The sequence below is a fragment of the Sphaeramia orbicularis genome, chromosome 8 (assembly GCF_902148855.1).
Source record: "Sphaeramia orbicularis chromosome 8, fSphaOr1.1, whole genome shotgun sequence".
In the NCBI taxonomy this organism is placed as follows: Eukaryota; Metazoa; Chordata; class Actinopteri; order Kurtiformes; family Apogonidae; genus Sphaeramia; species Sphaeramia orbicularis.
This window is the reverse complement of record NC_043964.1, coordinates 23,431,236-23,447,983: the sequence shown is the minus strand read 5'-3', so window position 1 is coordinate 23,447,983 and position 16,748 is coordinate 23,431,236. Positions and strand designations below refer to the sequence as shown.

The following is a 16,748-nucleotide window of genomic DNA, read 5'->3' as shown; positions in this document are numbered from 1 at the left end:
TGTACTTCTCAGTGCGTGCTTTTCCCCTTCTGCTTAGACCTGTATTTAACACCAAAGAAATCCACTCAAAACTGTAAATGAAAGTGTGCAACAAATGTCAAAGTGACTTCCTGCCTGTGGTATCTCATTTTGTTGGTGACAGAGCGTCTGGTAGTTTGTCTCTCTTGAATCTGCGTGGTCTGCCTGTGACAGCTCTCAACACTCAGATGCCTCGGCGGCTGACGACTCACGCAACCTCTTAAGAAATGTTTATACTTTAGCAGCAGGTGTGAGTCAGACTCGGTGTTTTACTCTCGGTGTCGCCCACAGAAGAGGTAGCCTTCCCAAAGAAGAAAAAGACAATGACAGGATGCTACAGTTGTGTTTCAACAATTGTCCGGATGTGGTACAAAAAAAAACAAAAAAAAAAAACATGCTTGCTGCTTTCTGGGTAACCCCCTCTGTTATGCTGAGACGTCTCATATCCTGTTCCTCAAGTCCCTCATAAGGACCACATTTTTGAGACAGAATAGAATAATCAGTTTAAATCTAGTCTCCTGGATGAGGTGTAAGGCGAGATGCACCGAGAACCATGTGGTTGACAATAAGGCCGTTATCAGGTTGTTTGCCTTGTGATGATGTCACGTGGGCTCCTATGGGTAACCTCATCTCTCCCCTGGCAGCGTCTCACCTACTCAGCCTCCATCATTGCATGCCACCCTGAAGTACACTGTGGTTTGGCTTCCTGTCAAAAGCAGCTGCAGATAGTCAGCTGGGAAATGTTTACCGACCATCAAGTACAGCACTTAAGTACAAATTAGACATGCTTTACTTGAGTATCACTATTCTATACGTTTTAAACTAGTACTCCACTACACTGCAGAGGCAAATATTTGTAGTTTGGACTCCAAAGTATTTATCTAAAAGCTTCAGTTACTTTTCAGATTACACTTTATCATCCCCCTCCTCCAGTGAAAACCACATAAGTCCAAATGCATTCGGGTCCGATCAAGCAAAAGTGAACATCAACATGAAAAATAACATTTGCACATATCATTTATCAAGTGGGCTCATTTTTTAGCAAGATATCTATTTTATGGAACTGTTATCCTTTTTAAAATACTACTTGTAGAAAAAAAAGTTACAACCAATTTTATCAATTGTACTTTTTACACCATAGCCATAGCTCGAATTTGACGCTAAAAATAATATCTAAAAAAATTGAAAATGTATTCAATGTGTTGATTATATAGATGATTAAGTTTCAAGTATTAGATTTTCATTATTTTGTGAATATTATTGATATTTATGAGTTTGAACATTTGTGAGTTCCTTGAAGGGCCTGTCCACATGCTACCATAAGAATACCAATTTTTAATTTTCAAGTTACTTATAATTCAGATATTTGAGTGAAATTTTCAGAAAGTAATGATCTTTTGATACATTTTGGGTGATGCATACAATGGTAAAGAGTCATCCACGTGTTACTATAGCAACCTGTCCACGTGTTATCACATTCTCAAGTCAATAAAACTGAGCCTTTTCAATATTTTACTCCAAAATTTATATATCTTTATATATAAAAGGTTTTGTCCTACTTGATAAAAATTTCTGTCGAGAACTGCATGTTTTGAATGTTTGCGTAAAGCTTAAAAAAATGTCCGTTTCAAGTCCACGTGCTACCGAGCAGTAATTTGACATTTTTCACTTAAAAATTTTATCTACCCAAATTTTGTTATCCACAGTGTTAAAGTGCTTATAAATACCCACTTAAATATGTATAATACATGCATATAAGTTATTCTGATTACATGACGGAGACTGTTGAACATGAAATGTGTCCATGTGTTACTGCTTGATCAGACCCATTGGTGCAAGAAGGACATGGGTTCAAAGGCAGGTTTTCTCTGAGTTTGCTTCAGTTACTTCAGCCTCGTCACGTTGATTGTTAATCTACAATCATCCATTGTTGTCTCTGTGTCAGTCCTGCTTTGAACTGATAGCTGAGATAAACTCCAGCATCTTCGCAACCCTCCAGAGAGTGAAATGGTCTATAGCGGTGGTGTCAAACTCATTTTAGTTCATGGACAACAAACAGCCCAATTTGATCTGAAGTGGGCCAGACCAATAAAATAACATAATAAACCTATAAATAATGTAAAATCAAACTTTTCTCTTTATTTTAGAGTGAAAAATGTACAATCATATTCTGAAAATGTCCATATCTACAACAAATATCTAAATAAATATGAATAACATTAACAAAGAAGACAAATTTGTGTAATTTAACAATATTGCATCTCTCATTTACACATGTGCTTTACAACTTGCAGATCACAGTGGATTTACAAAGACACAAAACATTTAGTAACAGGAATAATAATGTTAAAATTGCACTTTTCAAGACTTCATGTTCATATTTGTTCAGGTTATTCACATTTTTTGTGAAAGGATAGTTTGTAAATGTAAACAAGATTCATGTCATTTACTTTTTCTTTTTTTTAACACTAAAACAAAGATTAAAAAATTTGGACTTGTCATTATTTTTAGGTTATTATGACAGTATTTTACTGGTCCGACCCACTTGAAAAGGATTTGAGCTGTATGTGGAGCCTGAACTAAAACTATTTTTACATCCCTGATTGTTATTATCTTCAGCGTAACTTTTGCATTTCACAAATTCATCCCATGGTCTGGATTGGACCCTTTGGTGGGTCGGTTTTGGTCCGTGGGTCGTATGTTTGACACCTTTGTATAGACAATGAATGAATGAGATTCAAAGGCCATTGCAATTTGTATAAAATACAACATCCACTGTTCTTTGACTATCAGTTTAGAAAAACTTCCCTCTTAAACATGGGTAAAAACAGATTGCTCTTGCAGGATGGAGTCTATATAGAGCCGGTGTCCTGTTCGGGGCATACTGAGGTCCTCACTGCTTGGTTTGTAGTTAATTACTATGTGGATTGATGTGTATGACGTGAGTCCTTGTGTGTAACCAAAATACTTTTAACCTCTGACCACAATGATGACATTTTCACATCATTCTATCGAGTGTTGTAAAGGCATTTTTTTACATGGTCATCAGGGGTTTAGCACTAAACCCTTTAAAGCGTAACCTTACCCTTTAAAAAAACTATCCTCCCTCCCTACATTCCTCCTGGATTCAGTGGAAAAAACTGTTTTTGTGAGCTCATGAAAAGTTGACTTTTGACAGATATATGGTTCTTACAAAACTCACCTCCTCAGAATAGCTTACCTACCATAAGTTTTACTCTCCATTTTACTTTGTACCGCACTTCTTCGTTTTCATGTATTGTAATTACTCTTTTATCTATTTGTTTACTTCTTTGTATTCTATGCATTGTCTGTTTTATTCTCTGCTGTACAGTGTCCTTGGGTGTCATGAAAGGCGCTTATAAATAAAAATTATTATTATTACAGGACAGTGATACTACAAACATGATGATCTTATAAAGGATGATGTATCGCTGTAGATCACAGGTGTCAAACAAGCGGCCCGGGGGCCAAATCCGGCCCGCCAAAGGGTCCAATCGGGCCCGCAGGATGAATTAGTGAAATGCAAAAATTACACTGAAGATATTAACAATCAGTGGTGTCAAAATCATTTTAATTCAGGTTCCACATACAGACCAATTAGATTTCAACGGGGTCAGAGCCAGTAAAATATTATCATAATAATAACCTATAAATAATGATAACCCCACATTTTCCCTTTGTTTTTTTGGTGTAAAAAAGTTAAATTACATGAAAATGTTTACATTACCAAACTATACTCATTTAAAAAATGTGAATAACCTGAACAAATATGAACAAACGGAAATGTCTTAAGAAAAGTAAATGCAATTTTACCAATATTCTGCCTGTTACTAAATGTTTTGGGCAATTGTAATGTATATGTGTAAATGATAAACTGATAAATCGAGGCAGAATATTGTTAAAATTGCGCTTGTTTTTCTGAAGACAATTCAAGTTGTTCATGTTATTCAGATTTTTAAAGAAACTTTGTAGATGTAAACCTGATCATAATAGAATTTTACTTTTTTCACTGTTATTATTTTACTGGTCCGGCCCACCTGAGATCAAATTGGGCTGAATGTGGAACTGAACTAAAATGAGTTTGGCACCTCTGTTATAGATTAAACAATCAACAGTTTGTGAAGTTAATTGAATGAGCTTAAATATGTAACGCAGAAAAACATTACACACACATTAACTCATAAAGACCCAATGCTACTTTTGTGGCAGTTCAAAAATATTTTTTTCTATATGTAACTTTTTCTTAAGTGATTTTTTGCAATTTATTATGACATTATCCTCTGTATTTTGCATTTTTTTCAGTGAACATCCAGTATTTTCCATCCATCCATCCATCCATTTTCTTCCACTTTATCCGGGGCCGGGTCGCGGGAGTAACAGTCTAAGCAGGGATGCCCAGACTTCCCTCTCCTCAGACACCTCCTCCATCCAGTATTTTCTTATATTTAATTCTCTGATCATGAAGATGTTCATTAAAGCTCAAATTAAAGTTGAAGGTTATTATATCTAAAACGGAGAAAACTGATGAAAAAGTTACTTTTTCAGACAAATATATTATTAAATGAACATAAAACAAGTGTGTCCATCCACTGTCATTGATCCAACTCCGTGGGTTGTACTGGTGAATCAATGCTGTAGAGGATGATGGTGTTTCCACGGTAACTACGAAGCCTCTGAACATCCAAATGGGTCGTATCTGATGACCATGAAAAGATAAATAACTGAATTTTACACCAATTATTTACATACATTAATAGATTTAGTGGTTCAAAAGTTATTAAACATTTTCGATCACTAGATGGTTTTGGTTGTCAGTGGCTGTTTGGGTCTTTATGGGTAAATACAGCTGTAACATTAATCAAAAGCATCGTCAGGACCATAGTTTTTGTACTTCAGTTAGATTTGGCTGAATATGTTTATATTACTATTTCTTAAAGTTGTAAGGCAGAACTGTTACTTGGAGCACAGTGTGATATCAGTGTTCGCCCAAAGCTCCATTAAATCATCTTTAACTCACTAAAATCACAAACGATCACTAATTAAGGACAATGTAGACCTAATAATAAAGGAGTCTATGCAGAATTTTACTCAATTGCAGACACTCATCCATTTTACATCGACTCCACTTGAGCTGAAGAACAGATTAATCACCAACTGCTCCTAATTACACAATCATCAATCACAGAGACGATCATTCCAGCGTGATTCATCTATGCCCAACCCAACGAACTGAGGGCAGGCAGAGAAGTTCTATATGTTACAAGATTATGAATGTCATGTTGAAAAATCACTTCTTTGGATTTAATGTGGTTATGTAGCTTAAGGAGTCTTTGGATGGAAATTGCGTTTTCTGTAATGAGCTAATGACTGACTGTTGTGCGCAGGAGGCAGCAGAATGACTTGTAATGAGTTGAAACCAGATGAGAGGTCTGGATATTTCATGTAACAGACCACCAGGTGTTTGTTTCCGTCCCTAATCTATGATACACTTCAGTTTTTCTGGGGCATTGGCTCTTTTTCACATGCCCACAGTCTTGTTGTTACCATGCTAGAGAAAAGCTCTTTCCCCAGATTTTTCTCTACATTCCTGCTTGTGTCGCCTGATGCACGAAAGGTCATGCATGTGTGCTTTTTGTTCCACGGGCTTGCCTCTCAGGGCTGAGGTTGTTATCTCTCTCCTCTGATAAGGATACATTCAGGAATTTTTTGATATAGTGAAGAAGGATCATTTGTCTCTGGTTCCGCCGCAGACAGAGCTTCTTTTATACCTTAAACCATGGTGGAATGTAACCGAGCACTTTTTAAGTATTTGCAGTTTTTCATTTGCTTCCCAGAGGCCAGTGTTGTACTTTTTGCTCCATCAATTTGTCTGACATCTTTAGTTCATTTCCATATTACAGTTTTCATCCCCTTTTCTGTTCAGTGAAAAGCAAGCATGTGTTGATTGAAAATGTTTGTGGAAAGTTGAGTAAAAGGTCAACAGATGGTGAGGTGTAATAATAGTTTAGAGCAGGGAAAACCTGATTTTGATGCTGGAAACTATGAAGGAGGATTAGGGTCACAATGAAGATTTAAAAAAAAAAAAAAAAAAAAAAGAAGATATTTCTGAGAATGAAGTCAGTAAATTTTGTGGAGTCATAGTTTTCTGACGATAAAGTTGTAAAGAAAAGGAAATATTTATGTTAAAATGAGGAATCTATAGGCTGTTTCCTTATCATCTTATCACACTTAAGTATATATTTCACAATAATGAAATAGTCAAAAGGATTGAAAATATATTGACAGATTTCTACTTCATTTACTGACAGAATTCAGATTTTTATTCTTGTATCATTTTAACAGTTAAATATTTCAAGTTTATTCTTATAATATTTTTACTTTTTCTCCATGAATTTATTCTTAAAATATCTTATTGTTTTTTATTCGCTGTGGCCTTAGTCCTCCTTCCTAGGAAACACATAATGCGTCTTTGACTGGATAAGTGGAACTTTCGCAAAGTCAAAGTAATAAATTCCTACAAAAACAAATCTGAATCACTGAATATTCAGTAATTAATCAAACAATGGTAAACTGTGAAAGGTAGCAGAAAGGTTTTAGCTTTTGAGCCATAATTTCCTCAAAGTTGGTACTTCCAGTTTAGAAAGCTGGCATAATCATTGTCAGCCACACTGATTATTTCTTTCTCTAAAGCGATAAACGTTTCATGGGAGAAGCTTCTACATGACCTTTTTTGACTCTTGGTTTCACTGGAAAGTGCATTGTGACAGGTTAAAACACAATGAAAAGCTTATTTTAAGGAGTACATGATTTTCACCAGACAGTGATGCATGGTGCTCTTCTAAAATATGACTCATTGCTGTAGATTAACACTCAAAGATATAATCAGCTACCAAAAACCAAGAACACCTACTGATTTATAATGTTTAAAAACTTCTGAACCACCAATCCTATCAATACATGTAAATCATTCAAGTAAAATGAGGTTCCTTAACTTTTAATCGTCATTGATTTGAATGTTGAAAGGCTCCGTAGTGAACATGGAAACACCGTCACCTTCTGCATCATTGATTCACCGATGAAAAAACATGTAGTTTGACAAACGACAGAGGCTGTAGACACCAGTTAAGGATGTATTTTGCTGAAACAGTTACATTTTCTTAAGTTTTATTTATTTTAATAAAATAAAAGTTGGATTTACTCTGAGCTTTTATGGACATCTACAAAGACAGCAAATTAAATATAGGAAAACTAGTGCATGGACTCATGGGGATCCACGGGTCCTAAATGTGGTAGTTTTTATGCTGTTGTGTATTCATGGATGCTGTACCGCATTTGTCCAGCAGTCACCGCCAAAGCGTTCTGGCCATATCAACATGATTGTAAGGCTGTTATATTCCAAAATTACTAATATCTACCAAAATGTTGGTCCTATCAACTTGTCATTGTCGCTAGTCTATTCCTTGGCCAAAAATACAAATATATATATGCCAAACTGCAGCAGTCAGTTCTTTCCAGATTTTGTGTGAATCCCCGAATACACACACACACACACACACACACACACACGTATGCACGCACACAGAGGCCACTTGGCTTTTATAATATAGATATTTGACTTTCACTGAAAAGGGCAAAAGGATTCTTTTATAATAATTGGTACTAAATCACTTAGTAGGTTAGATGTAGAGTTAAATTTATTTGTAAGTCACTTCAAAATAGCTGTGGGTCTTTAATCGGGTTAAATTAACAGGTTATAAAATTCAGGTCAAATAGGCTCAAACTTTAACATCTACTGCAGTAAAATGGAACATATATATTATTACAGCAGTAAAATGATTTTTTTTTAAAAAACAACAACATACAGTATGTTAGAGTAAAACCATTTTACAGTCTATATAAGGTGGAATTTGGTGTTAACCATTTACAGTCCTCTGTAAGGTTAGAAAATATTGAGGTTTGCATGGTTGTATTTGTTAAACATAAAAAAGGTAATGCAGCTTCTGATTCTTCATCAGTCTTTTGTTTGTTTTTTTGTATTTTTTTTAAACTGCTTTTTCTTTGTGTTGCAAAGCACCGTCAGAATGAAAACTTTGTAATGGTGCTATTGTTTTGGATTTTCTCTGCTGGTTGCTGTGCAGCTTACTCAGCAGGCACTTATAGGCATTATTATCTCAGCAAAAGGAGCTCAGTGTGCAGTTTTCCACTGGAAACTGAAATCAGAAGGGATAAAAGTAATGCCACTAGGTGTGGTCATCTGTCCGTGGGAGTTTATTGTGAGATGCATGCCACACACTTGGCATGTTTTCCAGACATCTCCTTTAAGAAACACTACCTCCGAACTTTTCTTTTCTTGCCAACATGCAGCTAAACACAGGTTTCCCAAAAGAAATCTGTGGACTGGATGAGTTATGACTCTTCTGGGTATCAGCCCACCGTTTTCTACTTTTTGGCACAGTCTGAGTTCCTTCGTTTTCTGCTTCTCCAATTGCTGTGGTTGTTATATTAGTCTTAAATTCAGCCATACTGAAAACAGGGTCCTATCTCAGCTAAGAGGAGACTTCCCCTCCTTGGCCCCCAACCCCCACCCATCTCTGAAAGTAAAAGAAACACTCCGTTATGTTGTCAGATAATGAGTTGACAAAGCTGGAAAGAGTTATAATGAATAAATCTGTTTGTGTATGAGACTTTAAGGGTGTTGAGAAACTCTGTGAGCTGGTGTTGAACGTGTTTCCTGACACATGCAAGTCAAGAGGCAAACTGTGGGCTAATTCAGTACTGGGCACTCATGTTACTGCCTTCTTTTTGTGCAAAGGGGAGAGGGGATTTAGGGGGTGTGGGCGGAGGATGGCTGGGGGTGGGAGGGGAAAGCACAGAAGGGAGAGAGAGCGAGAGAGAGCAAGAGGGAAGGCTTGGGCTCAGGGGAGAGGGCGGAAAACAGAAGGAGCTTTAGCTTTGGGACTCCAGAGGAAAGTAGAATAGTGTCTGTATGAGCACATGAGGGAAAAGAAAGAAGATGGATGAGACTTCGAAGGGTGGTAGAGCAGCAAAAGACTGATTTCAATACTGCTGATCTGGACACAGAAGAGAGGAAAAACAAAACAGCAGTGCACACAAGGCTTGTCTGAACAAGAAGCAGAAAAAAGGAGGCGGATAACAGAAGAGGCATGCTTTTACTCACCCAAGAAGGGGGAGAAACAGTGAGTCAAAGCAGGCAGACAGACAGGAAGAGGCTGAGGGGGAAAGGAGGAGGAGGAGGAGGAGGAGGAGGGTCAAGGGAGGAAAAAGAAAGCATAACTAGAGAGACCAGAGAGGCAAAAGATTAACAGTTTTCAGAGGGTGACTGTAAGAGAGTGAGGTTTACAGCCGGGGAGGGGAGGAGGAACAATATAAACACAGTGACAAGGTGACAGAAAGCAGTAACGGGTCAGTGTTGAGCAAGGTGAAGTGAGACAAGAGGGTGAGTGGGTTAGTGTGGGAGGGGGGAGGTATGAGGGGACAGCACTTGAAGTCACTCTTCTCCTGCACGCTCACTGTCCTGTTTCTGGGGACCCTGCTGACCACTTTCATCTGGTACACATCCAACGACAGGTAAGCAGCCGGAAAAAAGCACTCGCATCTGTTAGGACTAATACCACACTGTGAAAATACTCCACTGCAAGTAGAAAAAAACCCAGAACTAAGTAAGAACATAGGGGTACTATAAGCAAAAGGTATGTTCAGTATGAGGACAGATGATAGAATGAGGCACCGAAAGACAGAAACTAAAGCTACAAAAGTGCACTTGAATGGAGCAGAATGTAATATAACGAAAAAATAACACGCATCATAGTCTTGTTTATAGCATATGTGTCCTGTGAGAACCACATATCACTAAAACAACCGGTCTGTGCCAATGCAGCTAATCCAAGAGGGTTATGAAGTGGTTATTTAACTCAACATGTCAAATTCTTTCAGCTCATAAATTAACACATGGTCTTTCACAAACATCCAGAATCATCAGTTGTTTCCATTTTTCAGATAGAAAGTGACAAACTGTCATCGTAACAATGACTAAAACTGTCAGATAAATGTAGTGGAGTAAAACAAACAAACAAAAAAAAATCAAGGTTTGCCTTATTATAAACCTGAATTTTATCTCAGATTTGATAACAGTCGACTACGCCCACAGTTCCACATTTTCAAAGAATCCAGTCAGACAGGTTTTTGAGCATTTGATTGGCAAACAATGCTCACCTCTTTCAATCAAGGAACTTTGAGAAATAAAATAAATATAAACGGTTCCTGTTAATGTTTTGCTGTTGTATGTCATGTTTGTGATTCATTCTACTACTTTAAATGTTTAAGGTTAAGTTTTACTCCACTTCTTTTTCACTGATGTCTTTTAAGTATGAAAAAGGTGCTGATTTTTTTCTTATTTCACCTAGGTATAAACATCAAACTATACCTAGTGAATATGTGCTCCAGTGTTAAGACACTCCAGACTCTGAGGCACTTCTAGGAGATACCACATTGCCATTATTTGTTTACATCACTTGCAGTGAAACATGAGATGCTATTTCAGCTCACTGGCAAAACCAGACTGCTACCCACCTGAAATTAGAGGGCATTTGGCAGGATACACTCTGGCTTTTAATAACAACCTGTCATTCGTTGTTGATTTGTTGTCCGATGTGGACGTGAAGACAATGTTTGCAAGACTTAAACTGGACTCAAACCCTTTTCTTCCCATCAAGACCCTAAAAACAGGAAGACAAGGAGGTACACAACTTCACAATACGAGCCACAGACCACAGTCATTTCAACACAATCAGACATGCAAAACACAACAGTCTCCCACTGAAATGTGGCTCAGAGTCAAAGGTCCATGGTTGTGTGTTTGTTCACTGGTTGTTCATTCATGGTGTTTAAAGAAATTCAAGGACTTTCAAAACTAATCTGTCCTCTTACAATCCTGTCACAGAGAATGTGCAAAATGTGATGACTGTATTTGTGTGGGTGTTTAAGTACAGCATAGACACAAACTCATCTGTCGACCGTAAGCTGCAACTTATGAAATGATGCAACCTTGACTTGAGATGAAGAAAATAACACATGGTTTGGAACTCCTTACGCTCTTATGACAGGATTTCCTTCTGTATTGACATAAACATCAGAACAAGAGTCATGATGTCAGCAGAAACAGGATCCCAGGCTCAGAGTAAATTAGATTCTCTGTTTTATCTCTGGCCTCTATGTTTTATTCCTCTTTCGTTTCTTTTCAGTCATGTGGAACCTCACAGAGTATCTACTCAGAAGAAAACTGAGAAAAGAGCCCCCTCTGTGTCCTCTGACAACTGTAATGGCTGCAGGTGAGAGCCAAGTCACTTACGTCTTTGTCTTTATCTATTTATCAAACTGCAGCGTGTCACCACCTAACTGTGTATTTGTGTGTGTGTTACAGTAAAGTCATTGATAAAGTGTTAGAGCAGTATTCTCAAACCTGGACCAAGCAGGAGGAAAATTACAAAAAATTCAGGTAAACTCTGTCACGAAATTTTCTTTGTGTATTTATTTGACAGGGACAATGCAGTCAAACATACAGTAGTTGCAGCTGATGTGATGCATATAGAGTTTATAGCTAGTGCTAATTCTCAACTCCAGTCCCCGGTTGGGCTCTTGCACAACATTGCAGTACAATATGAAAAATACATCAGGGTCAAAACACAGTGATGTATCGTGAGAGAGCGAACTTTAACTGACTGCCATTCCGAGATTTATTTCAATATAAAGTAGCTCTTTGTCATGGATAATCCCTTATGGTCCAACTAAAGCAAAAATGAATTTAAAAGTAAAAACGTGCATCATTTAGCAACACTAATCTGTCAAATTGTCTCTAAAATGTCCAGTCAGAGAGATTTTGAATATTGTTTTGACCCATCATTTAAAACAGTCATCATACCATATAATTCAATAATCCAGTGTTGCATTTATATGATATGAGGCATTCATTCACCCACTCACTCAGTCCCCCACACAATATACACAATATTTACAGATGAGAACAGTTGTGTTTTGTCTTTAACCAGGTTTTGATTAAAGCTTTTGGCTCTGAGATGGATTTTATTTCTGATGGCAGTGAGTTCCAGAGTTTAATACTCTTACAGGAGAAGGATAATTGTCTGAAAGTTGTCCTGCAGAATGGGATTTTGCAATTTAGGTTTGCAATGCAATAATATCCTCAAGTATTGTGCTGTAAAGAGCTGAAGTCTCACCCCTTTGTCTGTGCACAATGGGATTTAGCCTCAGAAAAAAACACCATTTACACAATCGATGTTTGTCAATTTCAAAGATAATTTCATTAATTTTAATAACGATAATTTCATGAGCCAAGAAAGTTAAAAACGGTATAGAAACATGCAGTTTTGTGTTAAACAGCTCAATGGACTGCACTTCTTGTTACATGTGATACACTTCACCAACACCAAAATGGCCACTGCTTTGGTATGTTTAACTTAATCTTAAAGGGCAAGGGAAAAAATCTCAAGAGATGAAAATCACTTCATGTCTTGTCATGTTGAAGCTGCAGAGACACCTACACTGACTTTCAGGTGTGCAGTCTGCAAGTTTACATAGACTTTTGCTCATAAAGTGGGAATAAAATGTTCTCACTTCTTCTCATGAAATGATTGTGACAATGTGATTTATCCTTGATAGATAAAATGTAAATGGGACTCATTATGTAAGCATATCCCCTGGTCAAAGGTGATTTATGGTGGGTATAACTAGGTATAAAAAGAGGAATGTGTCTTAAAACAAAGTTATTCCAAGTTAATTTCCAATAGTGTATTTTTACACTCTGATAGTTCAACAGTTTCATCACGAACTCCAACTTTTTTGACTTGTAAAACTTTCCTTTAAATGGACATATACAGCCATGGCCAACAATACGCACCCTTGCTAGTCTGTCAGAAAATGCAACACTTCTCCCAGAAAATGATTGCAATTGCATATGTTTTGGTGTTCACATGTTTATTTCTTTTGTGTTTATTGATCATTTCTATCCCTGAGTCTTAATTTTCCTTTATCTTGTGTTATATTCTCAGCCTTTTTTATGCTGTAGCACATGTTCTACCCAGATTTTTTAAAATGTTATTACTACCTTTGTCTGTAAAGCACTTTGGGTCAGTGTCTGTTATTTTTAAATGTGCTATATAAATAAACTGACTTGACTTTTGTTTGCATTGGAACAGCACAAAAAAAAATCAGAGAAGCAAAGTCCAACTTGATAAGATTTCACTCAGAACTCAAAAAATGGACAGGACAATTACTGGCACCTTTAACTTAATGTTTGTTCAGCACACCCTTTGGAAAAAAGGATGAAAAGTAATCCCTTCCCGTAACCATGAATGAGTTTCTTACATGTCTCTACTGGAATTCTGTACTATTTTTGTTATGCATGCTGCTCCAGGTTTCTCAGATGGATACCGTCCTGCAACTGCTGTTTTAAGATCTCTCCACAGGTGGGATTCATATCTGGACTCGGTGCAGAACTTAAGTTTGTGTGTAACCATTACCATGCTTGTTGAAGTATGTTTTGGGTCATTGTCATACTTGGAGACCTATGACCTCTGGTGATGCAGTTTTCTGACACTCGACTCTATGTCACAGTCCAAAATTCTTGAGCAATCGACAGATTTCATAATGCCATCCACACATTCAAAGAACAGAGTGGCAGAAGCGACAAAGCAACCCCAAAACATCTATGACCCTCCACCATATTTTACTGACAGGACTGTGTTCCTTTCTTTAAACTGACTTTGTATTCTCTGTCCACAGTATGTTCTCCCAGCAGGATTATGGCTTCATTACATAAGTTTTTTTTTTGTTTGTTTTTTTTGTGTCTGTGTGGGTTCTCTTTGGGTACTGCTGCTTCCTCTCACCATCCAAAAACATGCACTGATAGGTTAATCGGTTAATCTAAATTGCCCATAGGTGTGAATGTGAGGGTGATTGTCTCTATGTCAGCCCTGTGATGAACTGGTGACATGTCCAGGGTGTATTCCACCTTTGCCCATAAGTAGCTGGGATAGGCTTCAGCGACCCCTGTGACCCTAGTGAGGATAAAGTGGGTTCAGAAAATGAAAATGAATGAATGAATGAATACATATGTTTTGTCAAACTCCAGTCTGGGTTTTTTCTGCCTTTTTGTCAGCAGTGGGGTCCTCCTGGGTCTCCTACCATAGCATCCCTTTTCATTCAGACGGTGACAGATAGTGTGAGCTCAGTGTTGTACCCTGTGTCTGCAGGTCGGCTTGAACTTATTTAGAAGTTCATTGAGGTTCTTTATCCACCATTTGAACAATCCTTCGTTGTAATCTGACATCACGTTTGCTCTTCCGTCCACGTCCACAGAGGTTAGCTACAGAGCCATCGGCTCCACCTCACAGTGGACACAGGAACAATAAGAGTAGTCTTGAGATTCTCCTTGTTTATCCAGAATTTTGGCTCTCAGTTCCACAGACAACTCTTTACTCTTATTTCTTTTCTCCATGCTCAGTGTGACACATAACCCAAAGGTAGAGCCAACTTTTCTCTATTTTAACTGGTTGTAAGTGCAATAGCTATATTGCCCATACCTGTTATTTGCCACAGGGCTAAATACAAATGACAGGTTTATCACATGCTTGAAATGCAATTATTTCTCACAGTTTTGACAGGGTGCTAATAATTTTGTCTTGTCAATTTTTTGAGTTCTATGTGAAATTTTATCAAGTTAAACTTGGCTTTTCTGTTTTATTGTTTGTTTGTTTGTTTGTTTGTTTTGTTCCAATGTAATAAAAAGAAACAAACCCATGAACACCTAAACATTTGCAATTGCAACAGTTTTCTGGGAGAAGTGTTTTATTTTCTGACAGAATAGTAATGGTGCTGATATTGTTGGTCATGACCGTATACAGTCGCGGAAAAAAATATTAGACCACCCTTGTTTTCTTCAAGTTTTTTGCATTTTAATGCCTGGTACCACTAAAGGTACATTTGTTTGGACAAATATACAGTAATGATAACAACAAAACTAGTTCATAAGAGTTTAATTTCAGAGCTATCTAGCCATTTTACATGTTTTTGTTGATAATAACCAGAATCACTTACTTTCTTACATCACTAGATATGGCATTGTACTGCCAAAAACAGTGCTTTTAGGCATCCCATGTTTTCTTTTGTCTGTTTTAGTCACATGATACACACAGGAGTTAGTACTTGATTGCATAACCATTGTTTTTGATGGTCTAATATTTTTTTCCATGGCTGTATGTGTAAATGATTGCTTTATTCAAAGTAGATCAAAAAATATTTGTCCCCAGCCATTGATTGCAATACACTTTTTTTTTTTTTTTTCCCAAAATAAGGTTACATGGGGAACAACCTGGAATGGGCAGAACAGTCCTTCACTGAACCAAAAAACATGAATATATTTTATATCCACCAAACCTCTAGTAAAATTTAGTTAGATTTCCTTTTTTGCTGAAATTGAATTCTATGAGTATCATTTTTAAACAAAGGTTATTTACTTTCACTGTTAATATTCTAGAATTCATGAAACAGCAAAATAGCCTTTGGTACATTAACATCAAACACTGAAAGCAAGGTGTGAACATATCTTTTACAGATGCAATAACTTTCTTATATTCAAAATATCATTAAACTTTATTTACCCAACAAAGTTAGGTGTAAGTAATGAGGAAATGATTGAACCAGTGACCTTAAAAAGAGTAAAATACTGTAATTTTCCAAAGTCTATTCAGTGTTTTATAGTTAGATTTCTGCTGGTGATACTTAATATTGAATCAAGAAATCATGAAAATGTTGCATTAATACTTCACATTAATTACCAGTTGCTTTTGTTTAAGTGTTAATTCACCCCAGTTTAACCAAAACATTATAAAATGTTTTCCCTCATCTTCTACAACAACCTCCATTTTAATCATAGTTTCTGTTTGTCTAAATGGAAATTGGATTTTTCTTGCATGATAAGAAAGAAGAACGGCCATACATGTGGAAGGGGAAGTAGAACCAGAAATGTGCATTGCATCAGGGGAACTTACAACCATGTGGTCTAAATTTAACACGTCTTGAGGTCATGTGTGTTATAGAAATGAGGGACATCACCTGAAGGAACCAAGACTCTTTTTCTATTGAACTGACTTTGTGGATGGTTTTCTTTCAGAGCTTTCTACACCTTCCTTTCTCTCTCATATGTTATTTGACTAAATCCTTGTGGTTCTCAGATCTCAGCTGAACGCCAAGTGCCATGGCTTCAACAAGGCCATTGTCACCCAGGCCAACACCCCGGTAGGATCGAAGCTCGTGTACGATGGTGAGAAAAAGAAGGTTCTCCAGGTGACCCCGGAGCTTTTCAGCACATTTGCGAAGGTATGAAGTTTGTCATTAAGGAACACAACACCTGCTGTTTGTTTTTGTCACTGGTCATGTAGTGCTGTTAGTCATGTGTCTGCTCACATGTTTGTTCTCTGATATACACAACCACACAGCAGGTTTATTTTTGGTAAGAGGATCACGCTTTTTACTCTGAGCTCTGACCATGACAGCATTTTAGTCTGTGCGACGTGCTCTTGGTCACATTTGACATAGATTTCACATTTTAAGTCATCTCTTCCGGATCTGATCATAGAAGTCAGACATTTCGGAGAAAAAAAGGGGGAGCCCAGTAA

At 37.2% G+C, this 16,748-nt stretch overlaps 1 protein-coding gene across 2 annotated transcripts in view; it reads left to right on the top strand.

Moving 5' to 3' along the window:
* LOC115424142 (alpha-2,8-sialyltransferase 8F-like) overlaps positions 1-16,748 on the top strand; it is a 29,111-nt gene that overhangs the window by 1,427 nt on the left and 10,936 nt on the right. The window contains exons 2-5 of one of the 2 annotated variants that reach the window (XM_030141247.1): positions 9,419-9,627; positions 11,301-11,387; positions 11,480-11,554; positions 16,305-16,449. In XM_030141247.1, coding sequence (XP_029997107.1) covers positions 9,527-9,627; positions 11,301-11,387; positions 11,480-11,554; positions 16,305-16,449 — 408 coding nt within the window. In that variant the 5' untranslated portion in view covers positions 9,419-9,526. Of the gene's footprint in view, positions 1-8,946; positions 9,628-11,300; positions 11,388-11,479; positions 11,555-16,304; positions 16,450-16,748 lie in introns of those variants that run through there. The other variant, XM_030141246.1, reaches the window with a different exon arrangement.